Below are 19,634 nucleotides of genomic sequence, written 5' to 3'. Positions count from 1 at the left end.
AACTCCATCTAAAAGAGCCTACGATCCTGTGACCAGGCGTTGTTGGTGGTCCCTCGCGTTAGGCTAAAGCGTAGCATGGATTTGCGATGGCAGGGCCACGACTCTGGAATACCCTGCCTTTAGAGATTAGAATGGCCCCTTCCTTGTCTATTTTTAAGTCCTTGCTAAAAACCTATATGTTTTCCTTAGTGTATTGACAACTGTGATGTTACATTTTTAAATGGGTGGTTTAAAATTTTTCTCTGGTCTGTTTTTTGAGTATGTGTAAAATTCTTGCTCTTCTGTAAAGCACTTTGGTCAGCCTGGTGGCTGTTGTAAATGCGCTATACAAATAAAACTGAAATTGAAATTATATATATATACACACACATTAAAACACTTATTTTGTAGGACTACACTACTCATACATACATACATACATACATATATATATGGGCCATTCTAGAGAATTGTTGCAAACTGCTGTCCCACAACCAAAAACACATTTAAAAAGCATTTAAGTATTCAAAACTTAGAAGTTTATTAAGATCCTTCTATTATCTATTAAAACCGACAATAGTATTTAACATATTTGTAAGCTTAATATATATAAAATCATCACTTTATGGGTACTTTCAATTGCGAGGTGGCTGTCCCAAACCCTAAATCCTAAATGTCAACTTATGAAAATTATATTGAAGTAATTTTTGTATTTTTCTCTATTGTTGTTTTAAAAATATCTCTTTGATTGTTTTAAAAAGTGAAGTTAAAAAATATGTATATATTTATTTATTTATTGTAAATAATGAAACTTTATGTAAAAATAAAAAGTGTCCCACATTTTTCTTGTCACTACCAAAACAGTGTATGTTTCAGTCCATTGGCTGCGACTGATTTTAACTAAACCCATAAATTTATAATCAGGAAATATTCCTGTGTCCCTCTCTCACATATGCTACATGGTGAGTAGATAGGTCCCATCATTCTGAGGTGAATGTGTTCAAAAGTCTGACAAATCTGTGTGTAACTAAGTAACGTCACTACCGAACACCTTTTTTTCTGCAATAAAACACTTTTTTTAGATGTTATTTATAAAACATTTATATAACATATTTATAAAAACATTTAGTTTTTATGTGTACCACTCTTCAGAACTGTGCTAGCTAACCATGTGTTGATGAGCATCTTTGAGCTAGGTTCAAAAGTATCTAAAATTGTCATCTTTGTTTATGTTTTTTGGTTAGCCCATAGAATTGTCACTACCGAACCATGTCATCATTGTTTCGGTAGTGACAAAAAGGAACAAATAATACAAAAATTATGCAAAAATAAACAAAATATTTAATACATTTATGCAATTTTATTTTTATAGTAAATTTCTAATATAATTTTAAATCATTTAAGGCAAGGCAAGGCAAGTTTATTTATATAGCACATTTCGTACACAATGGTAATTCAAAGTGCTTACATAAAAGAAGGTAAAATAATCATGAAGAAAAATAATAACAAAAATAAAACAAGCAATTTTAAAAACATAAAACAGGCAATTTTAAAACATTGGATTATTTATTAAGGGAAGACGTATTTAAAATGAATTTAAAACAGTTAAAAATAGAAAATGATTTTACATAGAATATAGTGAATATGTAAAATACAGTGCAATCAATTCGGACATCGCACATTGCTCATTCAACAAATGCACAGCTAAACAGATGAGTTTTTTGAGTCTAGATTTAAATGTGACTAATGTTTTTAGCACATCTGATTTCTTCTGGAAGCTGATTCCAACTGCGGGCGGCATAGTAACTAAAGGCGGACTCCCCTTGTTTTGTGTGAACCCTTGGTATTTCTAAACTGACTCGATCCTAATGATCTGAGTGGTCTGTTAGGTTTATATTCAGTGAACATATCTGCAATATATTTTGGTCCTAGGTCATTGAGTGATTTATAAACGAGTAAAAGTACTTTAAAATCAATCCTAAATGTAACTGGAAGCCAGTGTAAGGACCTGAGGACTGGTGTGATATGCTCAGATTTTTCTGGTTCTAGTCAGAATCCTGGCAGCAGCGTTCTGGATGAGCTGCAGCTGTCTAATGGTCTTTTTGGGAAGGCCGGTGAGGAGACCATTACAATAGTCCACCCTGCTGGTGATAAAGGCATGAACAAGTTTCTCTAAGTCTTGACTGGAAACAAAACATCTAATTCTTGCAATGTTTTTTAGATGATAGTATGCTGATTTAGTTACTGCTTTGACATGACTACTGAACTACTGAAACTAAGGTCTGTCTCCAGAATCACACCAAGATTCCTGACTTGATTTTTAGTTGTGTTGTGTCCCCTTGAGTCAAGGTATGCATTCACCTTGAAAACTTCATCTTTGTTTCCAAATGCAATAACTTCAGTTTTTTTCCTTGTTTAACTGAAGAAAGTTCTGGCACATCCAACTATTAATTTCATCAATACATTGGCAGAGGGAGAGTCAATGGGGCTGTAGTCATTTGGCGATAAGGCTAGGTAAATCTGGGTATCATCAGCATAGCTGTGATAGGCAATTTGGTTCTGTTCTCATTATCTGACTTAGTGGGAGCATATACAGGCTAAAAAAAAGCGGTGCCAGAATTGAGCCTTGTGGGACTCCGCATGTCATGGACGTCCACTTAGACTTATGCTCTCCTAGACTCACATAATAACCTCTCCCTTCTTAGTATGACCTGAACCCATTTGAGTACCATCCCAGAAAGCCCGACCCAGTTTTCCAGTCCTCTCTAGTAGTATGTTATGATCGACAGTGTCAAACGCAGCACTGAGATCTAGCAATACCAGCACTGATATTTTGCCAGAGTCAGAACTTAAGCGAATATCATTTATTATCTTAATGAGCGCTGTCTCTGTGCTGTGATGCAGGCGAAAACCAGATTGAAAATTGTCCAGGTATCCATTTGAGTTTAAGTATTTGTTCAGCTGATTAAAAACTACCTTTTCTATAATTTTGCCTATAAAAGGAAGATTAGATATTGGTCGATAATTGCTCAGAATGGTGTTATCAAGATTGATCTTTTTCAGGAGGGTCTTTACAACTGCAGTTTTTAGGGAGTTTGGAAATGTCCCAGAAAGAAGTGAGGCGTTCACCACTTCTAAGAGATCTGCTTCTAAACAGTTAAGCACACTTTTGAAAAAAGATGTGGGAAGTGTGTCAAGATCGCAGGTTGACGATTTTAGGTGCTGCACTATTTCTTCCAAAATTTTGCTATCAATTGCTTCAAAAATAGACATAGTATCTTTTTGATATTGCGTCCAGATCTGTCTGACCTCTGCATTACTTGAGGATGTGCTAATTGCCTTCCTGATATTAATGATCTTCTCAGAAAAGAAGGAAGCAAACTCATTGCATTTGGTAACTGAGAGCATTTCACTGGGAATCTGACTTGGGGGGTTTGGTCAGTCTCTCAACAGTGGCAAAAAGAGTACGAGTGTTGTTTAAGTTACTGTTTATAAGGTTTGAGAAGAAATTCTGTCTAGCTGTGGCTAGTTTCACATTAAAAGCATGAAGGCTGTCTTTATAAATGCTATAGTGAATTTCAAGTTTCGTCTTCCGCCACATCCGCTCGGCTTTTTCTGCATTGTCTTTTCATAGTCTGAACTGCTGTTGATCTTCTCCAAACTGATTTCTGTCTGTTTGTTTTCTTACTGACTATTATTGGAGCAATATCATCAATAACATTCTTAACTTTTGAGTTAAAGGAATCAAGGAGAATATCAACAGAGTCTGCAGAAATGCTTGGTGTTTAAGATATAGCCTCCATAAACCGCACACTAGTGTTATCGTTAATGCATCTCCTTCTGACAGAGACAGATCTAGATTCATTGGTAGCAGAGATCAATATATCAAAGAAAATACAGAAGTGATCAGATAGTGCTACGTCCTTAATAACAATGGATGAAATGTTTAGACCCTACTGATGATTAAATCTAGAGTGTGTCCACCTTTGTGTGTGGGTCCATGCACATGCTGAATCAGGTCAAAAGTGTTTAGAACCGTTATCATTTCTTTTGTAATTTTCTACCAAACAATACCTATCAATACCAAAAACTACCAAGTTTTAGTAATGTTTTAGTATGAGTTAAAATTCTGTAATGTGATGTGGTTGCTACCAAAGCATTGCTGTCACTACCAAAACTTGGGATGTTGTGTCAAAAATAAAATTTACTGAATTATCAACTAAGATGTTATGATAGTTCTATGTATATTCAAACAAATGAATCCTTAACTTTGAAATCAGTCTGATCATCTTTTCGCCTTTTACAAAGAGAAAAACAGCACTCATAAATTACACTTGAAATATTGTTCAAAAATTAAATGTTATAGATTTATCTGGTGGGGGGGGGGTTAATAAAATGGTATTAATAAAATAAATAAATATTTACAATCTAGAAGTAAGCAAAATCTCAGTGGGTTAATAATATAACCTTTCTAATTAAATTATTATCACTGTGTTTCAGTAGAGGACAAATATTCCAAAACCTTCTGAAAACTTTCTGAGAATTAACTGCACAATTACTAAAAATGTGTTGTTTTAAATAAACAAAGTAGTAGTGGTGGCGGTATTTTTTGATGTTGAGAAGGCTTATGACATGCTCTGGAGGGAGGACCTCTTAATCAAAATCCATTTATTGGGTATTGAGGGGAAAATGTTTAACTGGATAAAGAACTTTCTAGATGGAAGAATGATTCAAGTGAGAATAGGTACAGAGATATCCAAGCAGTATGTGGTAGAAAATGGAACACCCCAAGGAAGTGTTTTAAGCCCAACGCTGTTCTCCATTATGATAAATGATGTATTCGCAAATGTACCAATAGATATGGGTAGGTCATTGTTTGCTGATGATGGAGCATGATGGAAAAGAGGAAGAAATGTTGAATATGTAGTTAGAAAACTGCAAGATGGAATCAGCCAAATGGAAAAATGGGGTGACAAATGGGGCTTTAAATTCTCAGTTGAAAAGACTATGGTTGTGTTTTTCACAAGGAAAAAGGTAGGAGAATACCAGTTAAAGCTATATGGGAATAACTTAGATAAGGTTGAATGTTTTTGCTTTCTTGGCATATTTTTTGATGCTAAGCTAACATGGAAGCAACATATGAGACAGGCTGTTGACAAATGTAAGAAAGTAATAAACATCATGAGATGCCTTTCAGGACTACAGTGGGGAGCTAGCATTACAGCTTTGAGCTATATCTACATAGCACTAATAAGGTCAAGACTAGATTATGGATGCATAGCATATAGATCAGCATCAAAAACTACACTAAAGGAGTTAGACATAATGCAAGCCCGTGCTTTAAGAATTTGTATAGGAGCAGTAAGAACTACGCCATTATGTGCAATGCAGGTAGAAGCTGGGGAGATGCCACTAGAGTTACGCCGAAACCAACTAGCAGCTAACTACTGGATCAACTTAAGAGGACATAGGGACAGCCACCCAACAAAAAAGGTTTTGCAAAGCAAGCTGGGAGAAGGAGAAAGTATACAGAGAGAGCTTTGGATGGACAGGAGATCAAATAACAACAGATATGGGAATAAATAACAAAGAATTTGAGGAAACTAATATATGGCCAAATAGACCAGTCTAGATATTAGAATACCCAAAAGTAGACAAAGAATTACTGAATACTAGACAGAGTGATAAGTCATCTGACACAGTAGCAGAGTATTATAGAAGAAGGGAGTGCATATATAAGGAGTATATTCAGATTTTTACAGATGGATCAAAAGAAGGAAATGCAACGGGCCTAGGAATGATTGTGCCTACACACAAGACAGAAATAAGTAAAGGAACATCTGACTATTTAAGTATATATGCAGTAGAAATGTGTGCCATCATGATAGCAGTACAGTGGATTGTAGAAAATGGCAATCAAGATTTTATAGTATGTAGTGATTCTGTATCAGCACTTATGAGCATTGAAGCAGGCACAGCTAAAAATCATCAGGGACTACTTTATGAAATTTTATGTAATTACACAACAGCAATCAGACAAAAGAAAAATGTTACATTCATGTGGGTTCCGGCACATTCAGGTATTCAAGGACAAGGAAGCAGACAAACTAGCAAAAAAGGCAGTAAAAAAGGAAAATGTTGAAATACATACAAGTCAGAGGGAAAGAGCATAGTTTGGAATGAAATAATGGAGAAATGGCAAAAGCAGTAGATAAATGAAACAAAAGGAAGACACTGTTACTCAGTACAAAACAGAGTGGGTGGTATTAAAGGTAAGGGAAGAAACAGAAAAGAGCAAGTCATTTTAAGTAGGATGAGAATGGGACACAGTAACTTAATTGGCACCCTTCATACTATAGGATAGCATCCAACAGGTTTGTGTAATTATTTTCAGGAAAAGGAGATGGTGGAACATATCCTCATATCATGTGGGACATATAACCAAGAGAGGTAAGAAATGATGGCTCAGCTAAAGAGTATAGAACAAACAGAATGAAATGTTAAAAATATTTTAGATTGTGCGGAGAAGGGACAAGGTACAAAATATTTTTCTGACTATCTAAAAGAAACTGAACTGGATAAGAGATTATAGCATGAGATAAATATGAACAGGAGATGGCAGTAATGCAACAAACTGGATGCCAGCTGCCGTAAAACACCAAAGAAGAAGAAGAAGAAGAGGAGTTGTTTTTAAGGACTAACCATTCCAGTATCTCACTTTTATTGGATTTTCACTTTCTTTGGATTGTATATACACCATTGGACACTTTTACATTGGGATTAGCAACACGCTGGACTGTTCTGATGGTATGGGATTGAAAGACTGTGCTTTTAACAGCCTAGGATTTCTATTTATGTTTTATTGTGTTGTTTTAAGTTCCCTGTGAATATTGTAAATACACTTCTGTCAGGACCACTATCGACAAAGATGACTGACAGTTAGCATACAGTTTGGATTGGTAGTATGGTTCTGCTCTGGGCAAGAACTAACTGTGCATCCATGCAGTCTAGCATGGATGAGAGCAGGGAGAACAGCAATAACCTCCAGGGTAAGCAGAACAGAACAACATAAATGTATTGCAGATATCATAAAGGATCAATAAATAAATGAACATTTCGGGTCAATATTTTTTTTAATTGAGATGTATACATCATCTGAAAGCTGAATAAATAATCTTTCCATTGATATATGGTTTGTTAGGATATAATAATATTTGGCGGAGATACAACTGTTTGAAAATCTGGAATCTGAGGGTTCAAAATAGGGCTGTGCAAAAAATCGAATGTGATTTTCATGCGCATCTCATCAGTAAAGACGCTCCTGTAATTAGTAGTATATCTCCAGCACGTGCATTAAGATCAGGGTTGCCAGGTTTTCACAACAAATCCTGCCAAGTTGAATCTCAAAACTAGTCCAAAACTAGCCCAGTCGCGTTTCCAGGAGGTTCCCCGATAAAAATTGCATCCTGGGGTTAAAATATACGTTTTTTTGGCAGTGTTGCCTTGGTTAAATTCGCATTTTAGGGGTTAAATATCACGTTATTGGTATTGGGGTCGCTTCAACCCGCGGACATAAAAAACAACCGCAGACTTGGCAACACTGGTTCAGGTGGAGCGGCATTTACTACACAGAGCCGTAGTCCACTGACAAGCTACACAAAATCGTTTTCAAAATCGACAAAGAATCGCCTGCGATTTTAAAATCGATTTTATGTAGACTGTCAGTGAATTACGGCTCTGTGTAGTAAATGCCAACCAGTGTTGCCAAGTCTGTGGTTGTTTTTCATGTTCGCAGGTTGAAGCGACCAATAACGATACCAACAATACCAATAACGTGATATTTAGCCCCTAAAATGTGAATATTACCAAGGGAACCCTGCCAAAAACGTGTATTTTTATCGCCCGGAACGAAACGCGATTGGACTAGTTTTGAGAAGCAATTGGGCAGGTTTTGTTTTGAAAACCTGGCAACCCTGATCTGAACGCACGAGCTGGAGATATACTACTAATCACAGGAGCGCCTTTACTGAGGAGATGCGCATGAAAATCACATTCGATTTTTTGCACAGCCCTAGTTCAAAAGAATCTAAATATTGAGAAAATCACCTTTAAAAGTTGTCCAAATGAAGTTTTAGCAATGCATATTACTAATCAAAAATTAAGTTTTGATATATTTGCTACTTATGACTGGTTTTATGGTCCAGGGTCATCTCTCTCTCTCTCTCTCTCTCTCTCTATATATATATATATATATATATATATATATATATGAAGTCTAATACACAATTGTATTTTTTATAATCCAGTGCTTCTTGAGTCTATTCTTAGATCGCGGATTACTATAGACCAGGAATCTCCAACCCTGCTCCTGGAGAGCTACCATCCTGCAGAGTTCAGTTCCAGCCCTGCTCCAACACACCTGTCTGTAATTATCAAGTAGCCCTGAACACCTTGATTAGCTGGTTCAGGTGTAGCTCTCCAGGAGCAGGGTTGGAGACCCCTGCTATAGACTGTGACCAATAACCACAGTTGCCATGTCCATGTATTTTACTTTGGGCTTCTGTTTTTGTTAAGTCATGTAAAAAACTCATGGGTCAAGGGTTGCGTTTTATTTTTTGGGCTTATTTTAAAAAAAATATTAGATTTTTATAATCACAATTAATGTATACAGTGCAAAAACAAATTATAAAAGTGTCCATTATAAAACACTTGCCAGACATGCAATCATACTGAAATATGCCCATACAAAAAGCTATCAGAGAGTGCACACACACAGTCTGTTTGTTTGCACATTAATAATAACGGATTTGTGCATCTAATATTGTATGATTGCTGTGTCACTAGCTATGTTTCCATCCACCTATTTTTATGCACATTTTGGAATATCGCAAAAAAAAACTTATGCGCACAACTGAGTAGGATAAACACTTTATCCGATAAAAAAAATGTGCATAAACTACGATGGAAACACATTTGCTGTATAAATTCCACCATGTGCATTGAAAAAGTCATGTGAGTTTGCACTATGAGACGGATAACTTGACTATCAGCGGACCGATCTCGTTCACAGCATCTTTATGTTGTTCACGTCATTCTGAAAGCTCTGAGCTAAGTCTGTCGTCAAAGTATTTCTGTATAATTACTGTCTTACACAACTGCGTTTCCAAACAACAGTATCCATCTCTAAAAGCAGTGACCGCATTTATTGTGTTTCGTCTGCTCTCTCTGAAGCGCAAGTCATTTATCATATATGAAAATTATTATATTCAGTGGCTTCTCCTGTTTTCTTATTGATATTTAGTGCCAGTTTATCAGCAAGTGATGATTTTGTTCTCTTTGACTCGTTGGATGGAAACAGTGCTTTATTCGCAAATGTTTTATGCGATATCCCAGTTTTGCACATAAGTTAAATTTGCATCTTTGGATGGAAACATAGCTACTGTAATTGTCTTTACATCCATTACAATCGTCATCCATCTTAACTTTGCTGGTAAGATACTGTCCTGACTTCATATTTCCTATTAATAAATAATGGGTTTGTTCCCACCAGTCGCTGCACAAGTTACGGTTACGTCGATGACGAAAGCACATTAGTGCTAGCCCTCCCAGAACTCATAGAGATTGAATTGCAGGGAATGCAGTTCGAAAAAATAAAAAATTCTTGAAAGGAAGTCTATGAGAACAGTCGGGGCGATTCTCGGCCAGAGAGAGATCACCCAAAAAGGGTCGGTACTCCACAACGTGACTTGACTCTGACTGGACTATATATCCAGAGGTAGAACAAACTCCCTTTCACAGTTTGGTGACACGTCGCCCACTCACCCTAATGAAGACACCGCCCCTGGTAATACTACTAGCAGGTACTGTGGGGGAAGTATTTATTTGATGCCCTGCTTATTTTGTAAGTTTGCCCTCTCATAAGGAAATGAAGGGTCTGTGTGAATTTTTATAGTAGGTTTATTTTAACGGATCGAGAAAGAATTTCAACCAAAAAATGGACGGGGCCATGTACTGTGAAATCCTGGACAAGATCCTCAGCCAGAACACTGAAGATGGGTCATGGATAAGTCTTCAAGGATCACAATGACCCAAAACATACCGCCAAGGCAACAAAGGAGTGGCTCAAGAAGAAGCACATTAAGGTCATAGAGTGGCCTAGCCAGTCTCCAGACATCAATCCTATAGAAAATCTGTGGAGGGAGCTGAAACATCAAGTTCCCAAATGACAGCCAAGAAACCTTAGGGATTAGGAGAGGATCTGTAAAGAGGAGTGCATCAAAATCCCTCCTGAGATGTGTGCAAACCTGGTGACCAACTACAAAAAAACATTTAACTCTGTGCTCGCCAACAAGCGTTTCTGCACCAAGTACTAAGTTATGTTTTGCTTGGGGATCAAATACTCATTTCACTCACTGAAATGCAACTCAGTTTCTAACCTTTATATATATAAATATAAATATGTTTTTTCTGGAGTTTTTGGTTTGGTCTCTATATGTTAAAATAAACCTACCATAAAAATTACAGACCCTTAATTTCTTTGTAAGTGGACAGACTTACAAAATGAGCAGGGGGTCAAATAAACATTTCCCCCTCTGTACATATGGTTCGAGTTTATTTTATTATAAATATGTGGCTATATTAAAGCTCTGCCTTAGTGCTCTTGTCTTGTTATATTCTCCTATTCCATCTCCAAAACTATTCTACTCGCAGGTGATCGGAGGATAGTGTGATTTTTGTAAAATAGCTTCTGTTTTTGCTCTTTAAACTCTGAGTGGTTTCAGTTTACTGTGTTGCAGGGTCATTAATTGATAATAATCAATAAATAATATTGATGATTATAAATAATGTAATAAAATTGGGCTTGTATTGGATTGTTTCTGAAACTGTGCTTGCTTTTTGTCTTGGAGAGCTGGCAACACTGCCAATAACCAGCTACAGACCCGTTTTGTTTATAAGCGATTTATATACTGTATATGAGACAGTCAGAAAGCAGTGAAATGATGCAAAATTTTGATGTTCATATTTATTGTCCATTCTAAGATATTTTTACAGGAGTTCGGTAAAAGTGGCAAGATATTCACAGATTCTACTTTTCCGGATCAATAAATCATGAGCAAAACATTTTTACTACACAATTGACGCCCCTTTTTTTTTCGTAGTGATGTAGAAAAAGAGCTACAGGCGAGTAAACAAGCTTTCCTCCGCTCTGTACAAAATACATCGATCTCAATGCGCTGGCGTCTGAGGCCCTATTTTTAAAACCGCAGCTTTTTCTACACGGTTTGGCCATTCGTCCCAGCAATTATTTTCAAAGTACAGTGTTGTAGTATAACCAGCAGGAGAGCAGTGATATGTGAACTGAATTTGCAGAAAGCACAGTGTGTAACAGAAAAGTTATTAACTATTATGTCCAATAACAGTGAAGTTATTGAATATTTTCAAAAAAAAAGAAATATTTTTAAAAGCAATTATTGTCAAAATAAGTGTCTTAGTATAACAAGCAGAAGAGCAGTGATGTGTGAATTGAATTTGGAGAAAGTACAGTGTGTAACAGTGAAGGTATTAATAATTTTGTCCAGTAACAGTGAATTTATTAAATATTTAAAAATAAAAAAAAAGTAAAAATCATTCAAAAGCAATTATTTTCAAAATAAAGTGTTGTAGTATAACCAGCAGGAGAGCAGTGATGTGTGAACTGAATTTGGTGGCACTACAGTGTGTTACTGTGAAGTTATCGAGTATTTTATTAGTAACATGTTTCGTCTTTCGCACTTTGCAGACGGTCCCTTCGGACTTGTCTCTCAGACGCACTGAGATCGATGTACTTTGTGCAGAGCGAAGGAAAGCTTGTTTTGAGGAAAACTCGCTTGTAGCTCGTTTTCTACATCACTACGAAAGAAAAGAGGCTAAAGTTGTGTAGTAAAAGCGTTTTGCTCGTGATTTATTGGTCCGGAAAAGTAGAATCTGTGAATATTTTGCCAACTTTACCGAACTTTAAAACCGGAAGGTGTAAACTTAAGTGTATTAGATCTGCTCTCCACGCGCAGCGCTCAGAAACGTTAATGTATGTGGTGATACTAAACGTTTGAAGTAACACAACCTCTAAAACATTCACTAACGATCTATTTCTGAAAGGTGTTTTCTGGAATTCGTTATGCACTTTGCAAATTCAGAGAGCATGCAGTCACATCCTGAACCCTAGAACAGATGGCACCTTGTAATAACCCTGCTATTAAGTGCGTAATCAAGCGTTCATACCTTCTTACTGCCGTGAACGGGATCCTCTGTACGCGTGTCCATCCTGTCTGCAGTTCTGCGGGGATCTTATCGATTATTGTGTTCTGTTAATATAAGCACGAGCTCCGCGAACATTTGAGGGTTTGTTTGCCAACAATACTTTCACTTTCACTTTCTATTTTTGTTGCCGCTGCTGTCTGCAGCCAACTCCACAGTGACGAGCCTGACATACTCTGAGTTTCTCAAAGAACGGACCTGTTATGGAACGCTTCGTTTGTGCTTTAAAGAAGCCGAATCATTGTGTTATTTAAAGAGATTGAATCCCATTTAGATATCTTATTACAATTTTTATGGTGACCTTTATGCTTCTGATTTGGTATACTTTAATTATATGCCACGTTGCGAGACTGATCACGTAAGAAGGATGTTTTAAAGAATGATCATGTTAAGAAACCTGCAAGGGATTCCTTTCAATTATTATTATTATTATTATTATTATTATTATTATTATTATTATGAAAGGCCCTGTACTTTATTTGTAGAAAGAATACGTTATTCATTCAAAACTTATTCTTAAAGCCATATATGCCACTAGATGGCAGTGTTATGTAAAGTGTCTAAGCACTTCATTGTGATCTTGATTGTATAATTTCTAAAACACAAATAAGATTAAATAATAATAATAATAATAATAATAATAATAATAATAATAATAAAAACATATTTTGTTGATGTTATAGCTATGATTTATAAAGGAGTGCATGCCCGAGGAACTCTTGGCATGTCCCTTGCTTTCAAAACAAATGTAACCGTTCAGAGACATTGAGCAGCAGGGCAGAATTCATTTTGGCAATACCATTAACACAATCCATGCTGTTGTCACACAATATTCAGTAAATTAACACTAAACACTGTTTCTAAAATGCTTACATTTTCATTTTACACAAGCTTACCCCATACCAAAATCATGGCTCTTTCTTATCTTTTTTTTTTTACAAATGTTTTAACACAGCATGACCGAAATGAAGACCTTACAGTATGTTCCAATCTTAAAATTCAGTGTAAAGCATCTACTTCAGCAACAACAGCAGCTTAAAAGAGCTGATAAGGATTATTTACAGTTTATTTTATTTATTTTTTCACACAGTTTTTGAAACTATGGCTCCATTTCTGAAAACTTTACACACACAACATGTAAAACATCACACACGTCTTGCATCTTTGAAACCGACGCTGCTCAAAAGAAGTCCATTAAACTCCTGGGAGAGTGATCCTGTCAGTTAAGTAGCGAGGGGGTTGTTAATCAGTTTCAGCTGCACTGGTGTTCAAACACAATGCATCACGTGTTCCACAGCTTCCACCACCTCATCATTTTAGTAAAATAACCTGACAGCTGCGGATTTGTTTTCACCTCTCTCCTCAGTGTTTTACAATAGCCCCTCCCCCACATTTTTTTTTTTATTTTTTTATTTTTTAGAATAGATGACATTTGTACTTATCGAAGATTGTTCTTTGCATGATCATTTTCAGATTAAACCAGAACAAAGTGAAGAGTAAGGCACAGCGATCACCTGACAGATACATGCACAGGTCGTTCAAAAGTAAAATACAGAATGAATTAATTTTATTGGTAAACCAAATTCAAAGGTGCAGTTTCAGTAGGCTAATGGTAATTCAAGGTATTTAGGGAAACGCTCTACTAAATAATAGCGCTAATAAATGGGGGTGTGGTGGGGCTTTGGTGATCAACACTGCCAATGGCCAGTCAATCTATACTGCACAGCCAATCACAGACCCCCTGGGGCTTCCACCCCGCCTAGCCCTATAATTAATGCAGCTTTAGCAAGGCTCTGTGAAAAAGTTTCAGATTTTATTTTCCTTTTACGCCTCAAAGATGATATCACGGGTTCATCAAGTTCATCGAAATTATCCATCACTTTTAGTTAGCTTTGACAAAACTCCTCTCAGCTAGCACATCTTTTCAAAGTGACTAGCAGACTTGTCACCTGACCTGAATACAGTGCACTGATTCGCTAAAATGGACTTATCGGGTTCTGTTCACATACAAGGCGCTTGTCAGTTTCTGCTGTAAAATGTGAATTTGCGATGCATTTGTGACAAAACGTGTATACAGTTCAGAACATGCTATATGTGGAGAATAACACACGGTCAGTCAGTTAATTTTTTTAAATGCGGCTTTTCTTGTTTTTTGAAAATAAATTATTTGTGTGTGTGTGTGTGTATACACAGTGCCTCACGAAAGTATTCACACCCCTTCATTTTTTTCACGTTTTATGTTGCGGCCTTATGTTAAACTGCTTTAAATTACTTTTTTTCCACATCAGTCTGCACTTCATACACCATAATGGTAAAGCAAAAAAAAACAGGTTTTTAACATCTTTGCAATTTAAAAAAATGAATAAAAATAAAACACTTAAATGATTCCATTGCGTAAGTATTCATACCCTTATCTGGGACAGTTGAAATTTAGCTCAGGAGCATTCATATTGCTTATAGATGTTACTACACTTTGAGTGAAGTTGACCTGTGGCAAATTCAGTTGAATGTGTATGATTTGGAAAGGCACCTTAATAAAAGGTCTAACAGCTAATAGTGGATATCAGAGCTAAAATCGAGCCCTGAGGTCAAAAGAACTGCCTGTAGAGCTCAGAAACCGTTTTGTGTCAAGCCACACACCTGGAGAAGAGTTCAGAAAAACATTCTGCTTCATTGAAGGTTCACAGAAGCATGTAGTCTCTGTTACCCTTAATGGAAGAAGTTTGAAACAACCAGGACTCTTTCTAGAGCTGGCGTCCTGGACAAACTGACCAACTGATGGAGAAGGGCTTTGGTTAGACTGGTGACCAAGAACCTGATGGTCATTCTAGTTGAGCTCCATGATCATATGTGGAGACAGGAGAAATCTACAGAAGGACAAACATCACTGCAACACTCCACCAATCTGGGCTTTATGGAGGTGTGGCCAAACTCAATCCTCTCCTCAGTGAAGACACATGAAAACACACTTGGAATTTACAAAACAGCACCTAAAGGACCCTCAGACTCTGAGAAACAAACTTCTCTGGTCTGATGAACCTCAATTTGAAGCATCATGTTTGAAGGAAACCAGTTCTGCTCATCACCTGCAGAGTATCATCCCAAAAGTAAAGTGTGCTGGAGCCTCATGCTGTGTTCTGTTTTTCAGCGGCAGGGACTCACGCAATGCAGCAAAATATAGAGATAGCCTTAATGAAAACCCAGTCCAGAGCATTCAGAAGCTCACCTTCCGACAGGACAGTGACCCTAAACACACAGCAAGAGTAGCTTATAGACAACTCTGTGAATGTCCTTGAATGGCCCAGACACCGCCTGAGCTTGAACCCAGTCAAATATTTCTGGAGAAACCTGAAGATGTGCGTCTGCCCCCATCCACCCTGACAGCGCTTGAGAGGAGAAGAGATGAGGAGAAGGATGGTTGATAATTGCCAAATGATGATGATCAGAGCTTGTCGCATCAAACAAAAAAGACTTGAGGTTGTTAAGGTATATATATATATAAAAACATTAGCAAAGATTTAAAAATACAAATACCATTATCAAAGATTTAAAAATACAAAAGTGTGTACCCTTTTGCCCTTACATACAGTATATGTGTATATATATAGTAGTGCTGTCAAATGATCAATCGCATCCAAAATAAAGGTTTTTGTTTACATAATATATGTGTACTGTGTATATATTTATTATGCATATATAAATACTCACACATACATGTATATATTTAACAAAAATGTTATGTTTAGATATTAAATATATTTATTAGATATTATTTATTATTATATAAATTATATGAATATAAACATACAATAAATGACACATTACTTTGCCTTCCCCTCTTCTCAATGACATACATAAACATGTTAACCAGATAATACAAATTATATTAAACCAAACAAAAAATGTTTTTCTTTAAATGTATTTTTATTGATATTCATGTGTTCAAAGCAGAGAAAAAAAATGAATTCTCCATTGCACTCTATAATGATATAAATCATATATAAATGTATAAATAAATTTGGATTACTTGGTGGTTGCAGTGCAGTGTTATTAACAGTGAATAAAACTAAAGCTTTTGTAACTATTATTTTGTGTTATTTATTATTTGTCATTAAGATTCATTTTGAGCATTTGCCCCTCAAAAGGTCTGTGCATAGCCCTGTCTATCAGTGTATACTGGAGAAATGTTTGCAGTTATTCTGGAAATAAGGTGGATTAGTGAAGTTAAAATATCCAAGACAATAATATGTTAAGATTCTAGTTTAGCTCTAATAAATTTGAATAAGCAGAAGTCAGAAACAAGATAAGATTTTTTAATAGAGATTATTCAAAAATTATATTCACTCAAGCAAAATAAGTATAAAAGTACAGTTTTTGTGGGTTCCAGCTCATATTGGCTTGAGAGGTAATGAAGAGGCAGATATTTTAGCAAAAAAGGCCATAGAACGAGAAATAGTTGATATCAAAAAGAACATTCTGAAACTATGGCAGCAGTATTGGGACACAGATAGCACAGGCAGACATTTGTATCAAATCCAGTGAACAGTGGGTAAGGAAAGAGTGTCAGGCTGGAGCAGAACTGAAGACGACATGATTACAAGGTTAAGATTGGAGCACGCAAGGTTGAACAGTACGAAGCAGTTACAGTTTTTTTATTTGCATTGGTATTATTTTCACAAGTAAAGTGTATATTTTCAAAACTCTTAGTACAAAAATCCAAACTGATCACACGTGTAACATCACTAGTCATTCTTTCAAAACCTGGTCTCATGCTTTCATTTCAAGTACACATATTTTCATCCACTCAATCATTGTTTCAAAACATAAGATTATTGTAATACGTATATATTGAGAACATTTGATTTAATCACTGAAAAACAACATGATCTTCTTTCAGTTTAGTACTTTTAACAATCAGTTCAATCAAGAGCAAACAATGCAAGATACACATTTCAGATCACCTTTGTTGCTGAAATAATTACAGTACAGTTTCTCTGTCGCTTTGGTGCATTTCTCGAATCATCCTTAATTTTTACAATTCGTACAAACAGCACCACACAATGGATTACCTGCAAAACATGTAACTTACTCAAAATCTTTAGTTCATCTCTCAAAAGTATTTAGGTCAATAATATCAGTTCCACAAAGCTGTTTGCACGGTGCTCTTCCATCGCTTAATCTTTCGTTTAGGTGCGTCAATCCACAATTAATGAACATATCAGTGCCATCAGAATGAAAAGTCCTTGTGTCATTGTTCACAAACAAAAACATGTATTAGTCATGTGGTCAATGACTAAATCCCCACAATGTCAAATATTTCAGGTTTTACTATCCTTGTGGGGATATTTGGTCCCCATTGTGTGGCATAAACAAGGACACACTCACACTATTTCACACACACTCACATTATTACACACTCTCTCTCTCTCTCACACACACATTCTCTCACACACAAACACACTCACACACACTCTCTCACACACTCACACTATTACACACACTCTCTCTCTCTCTCTCTCTCTCTCTCACACAGACACACACACACACACACGCACACACACACACATTATTACACACTCTCTCTCTCTCTCACACACACATTCTCTCACACACATTCTCTCTCACACAAACACACTCACACACACTCTCTCACACACTCACACTATTACACACACTCTCTCTCTCTCTCTCTCACACACACACACACACACACACACACACACAAACACACTCACACACACTCTCTCACACACACACACACACACACAGAGGCGTCATGCCCATTCAACGTGAGGGTTTTTTCAGCCTCAGATTTTTGAGCCAAGTGGATTTTGAATGCAGCTTCCAAAAGACAAAAAAATATATATATATATATGCTAATTAATATTTATATTAACTACAGTTTGAATACAATCACACCAGTGTGATTAGATCGTTCAGTGCTTCATATCATCAGCTGCTAAATTCAAATCTGCGTTCGCTGGCTGGTGCTGAGCCAGACACAGAAGTGTTTGTAAAGCTCTGCATAATAACCAATCACACAAGATTCTGTTGAGCTTATGAATGCAATGACCAATCAGAGGTGTTCAGATGAGTCATCGCTGAAATGCCGGTGTTTTCTTCACTCATTCGCTGACTGAATAACTCTTTCTAGGAAAATTCTCTCATCAAAAACAACAAAGTGCAAATATGTGTGTGACTCTGTAAGATATTAATTTCACAGTGTAAACGGCTTCAGTGATTTTTTTTATCAACATTTTATTATTTTTAACATATAACAAATAACCTAATATATCCATTTAGAATAAAATGCAAGAACAACAACAACAGACATATAATCAATTTACATATTCCAATGAGAAAAAAAAGCTTTCAGTGACTTTAATGGGAGTTTTTGAGAGTGCTCGAACTAGACTGTCAGTGAAAATGTTCTTTGATAATGTAACTTGCAATGTTTTTATTTGCATTAACTTGAAATGTTAAATTCACATTAAATATAAACTCAGTCGTATTAAAAATACAAACCCGATTCCAAAAAAGTTGGGACACTGCACAAATTGTGAATAAAAACAGAATGCAATGATGTGGAAGTTTCAAATTTCAATATTTTATTCAGAATACAACATAGATCAAACATAGATATCAAATGTTTAAACTCAGAAAATGTATCATTTTAAGGGAAAAATAAGTTGATTTTAAATTTCATGGCATCAACACATCTCAAAAAAGTTGGGACAAGGCCATGTTTACCACTGTGTGGCATCCCCTTTTCTTTTTATAACAGTCTGCAAACGTCTGGGGACTGAGGAGACAAGTTGCTCAAGTTTAGGAACAGGAATGTTGTCCCATTCTTGTCTAATACAGGCTTCTAGTTGCTCAACTGTCTTAGGTCTTCTTTGTCGCATCTTCCTCTTTATGATGCACCAAATGTTTTCTATGATGAAAGATCTGGACTGCAGGCTGGCCATTTCAGTACCCGGATCCTTCTTCTACGCAGCCATGATGTTGTAATTGATGCAGTATGTGGTCTGGCTAGGGCTGTATTACTCGAGTCCGGACTCTGTATTTTTCTGTCGTCTCGGACTTGGTCATTAGACTCGCTAAATGTTCTCGTTGGTCTCGACCGAGTCCAGCAAAAAAAAATAAAAAATTCTCCTTCAAAACAAAACCACATTTGCATGTCGCGAATGAAAATGTGTGGAAAACGCTAGGCGTGCCTCCTTTTTTCCAAAGCACTCTGTAGCCTGCGCGCTATGCTTGCGCTCCAGTGGCGTCTGCTGTTGCTAAGCAACCATGACCTGCTCTCCATGAAGATGCAGAAGTTTCAGCAAAGAATAAACTGATTTCTAGCACTAAAAATC

General features: G+C 36.4%; 1 protein-coding gene across 2 annotated transcripts in view; it reads right to left on the bottom strand.

Annotated features, from left to right (window-relative positions):
* Positions 1 to 12,400, bottom strand: part of LOC109094692 — a 69,449-nt gene extending 57,049 nt beyond the window's left edge. Inside the window, exon 1 of one of the 2 annotated variants that reach the window (XM_042730373.1) lies at positions 12,238 to 12,400. In XM_042730373.1, coding sequence (XP_042586307.1) covers positions 12,238 to 12,279 — 42 coding nt within the window. In that variant the 5' untranslated portion in view covers positions 12,280 to 12,400. The remainder of the gene's footprint in view (positions 1 to 12,237) is intronic. The other variant, XM_042730372.1, reaches the window with a different exon arrangement.
* Between the last annotated feature and the right edge of the window lie 7,234 nt (positions 12,401 to 19,634).

Source organism: Cyprinus carpio, chromosome B8 (assembly GCF_018340385.1).
Source record: "Cyprinus carpio isolate SPL01 chromosome B8, ASM1834038v1, whole genome shotgun sequence".
In the NCBI taxonomy this organism is placed as follows: Eukaryota; Metazoa; Chordata; class Actinopteri; order Cypriniformes; family Cyprinidae; genus Cyprinus; species Cyprinus carpio.
The sequence above is the reverse complement of the archived record's forward strand: the minus strand, read 5'-3'. Positions and strand labels throughout refer to the sequence as shown.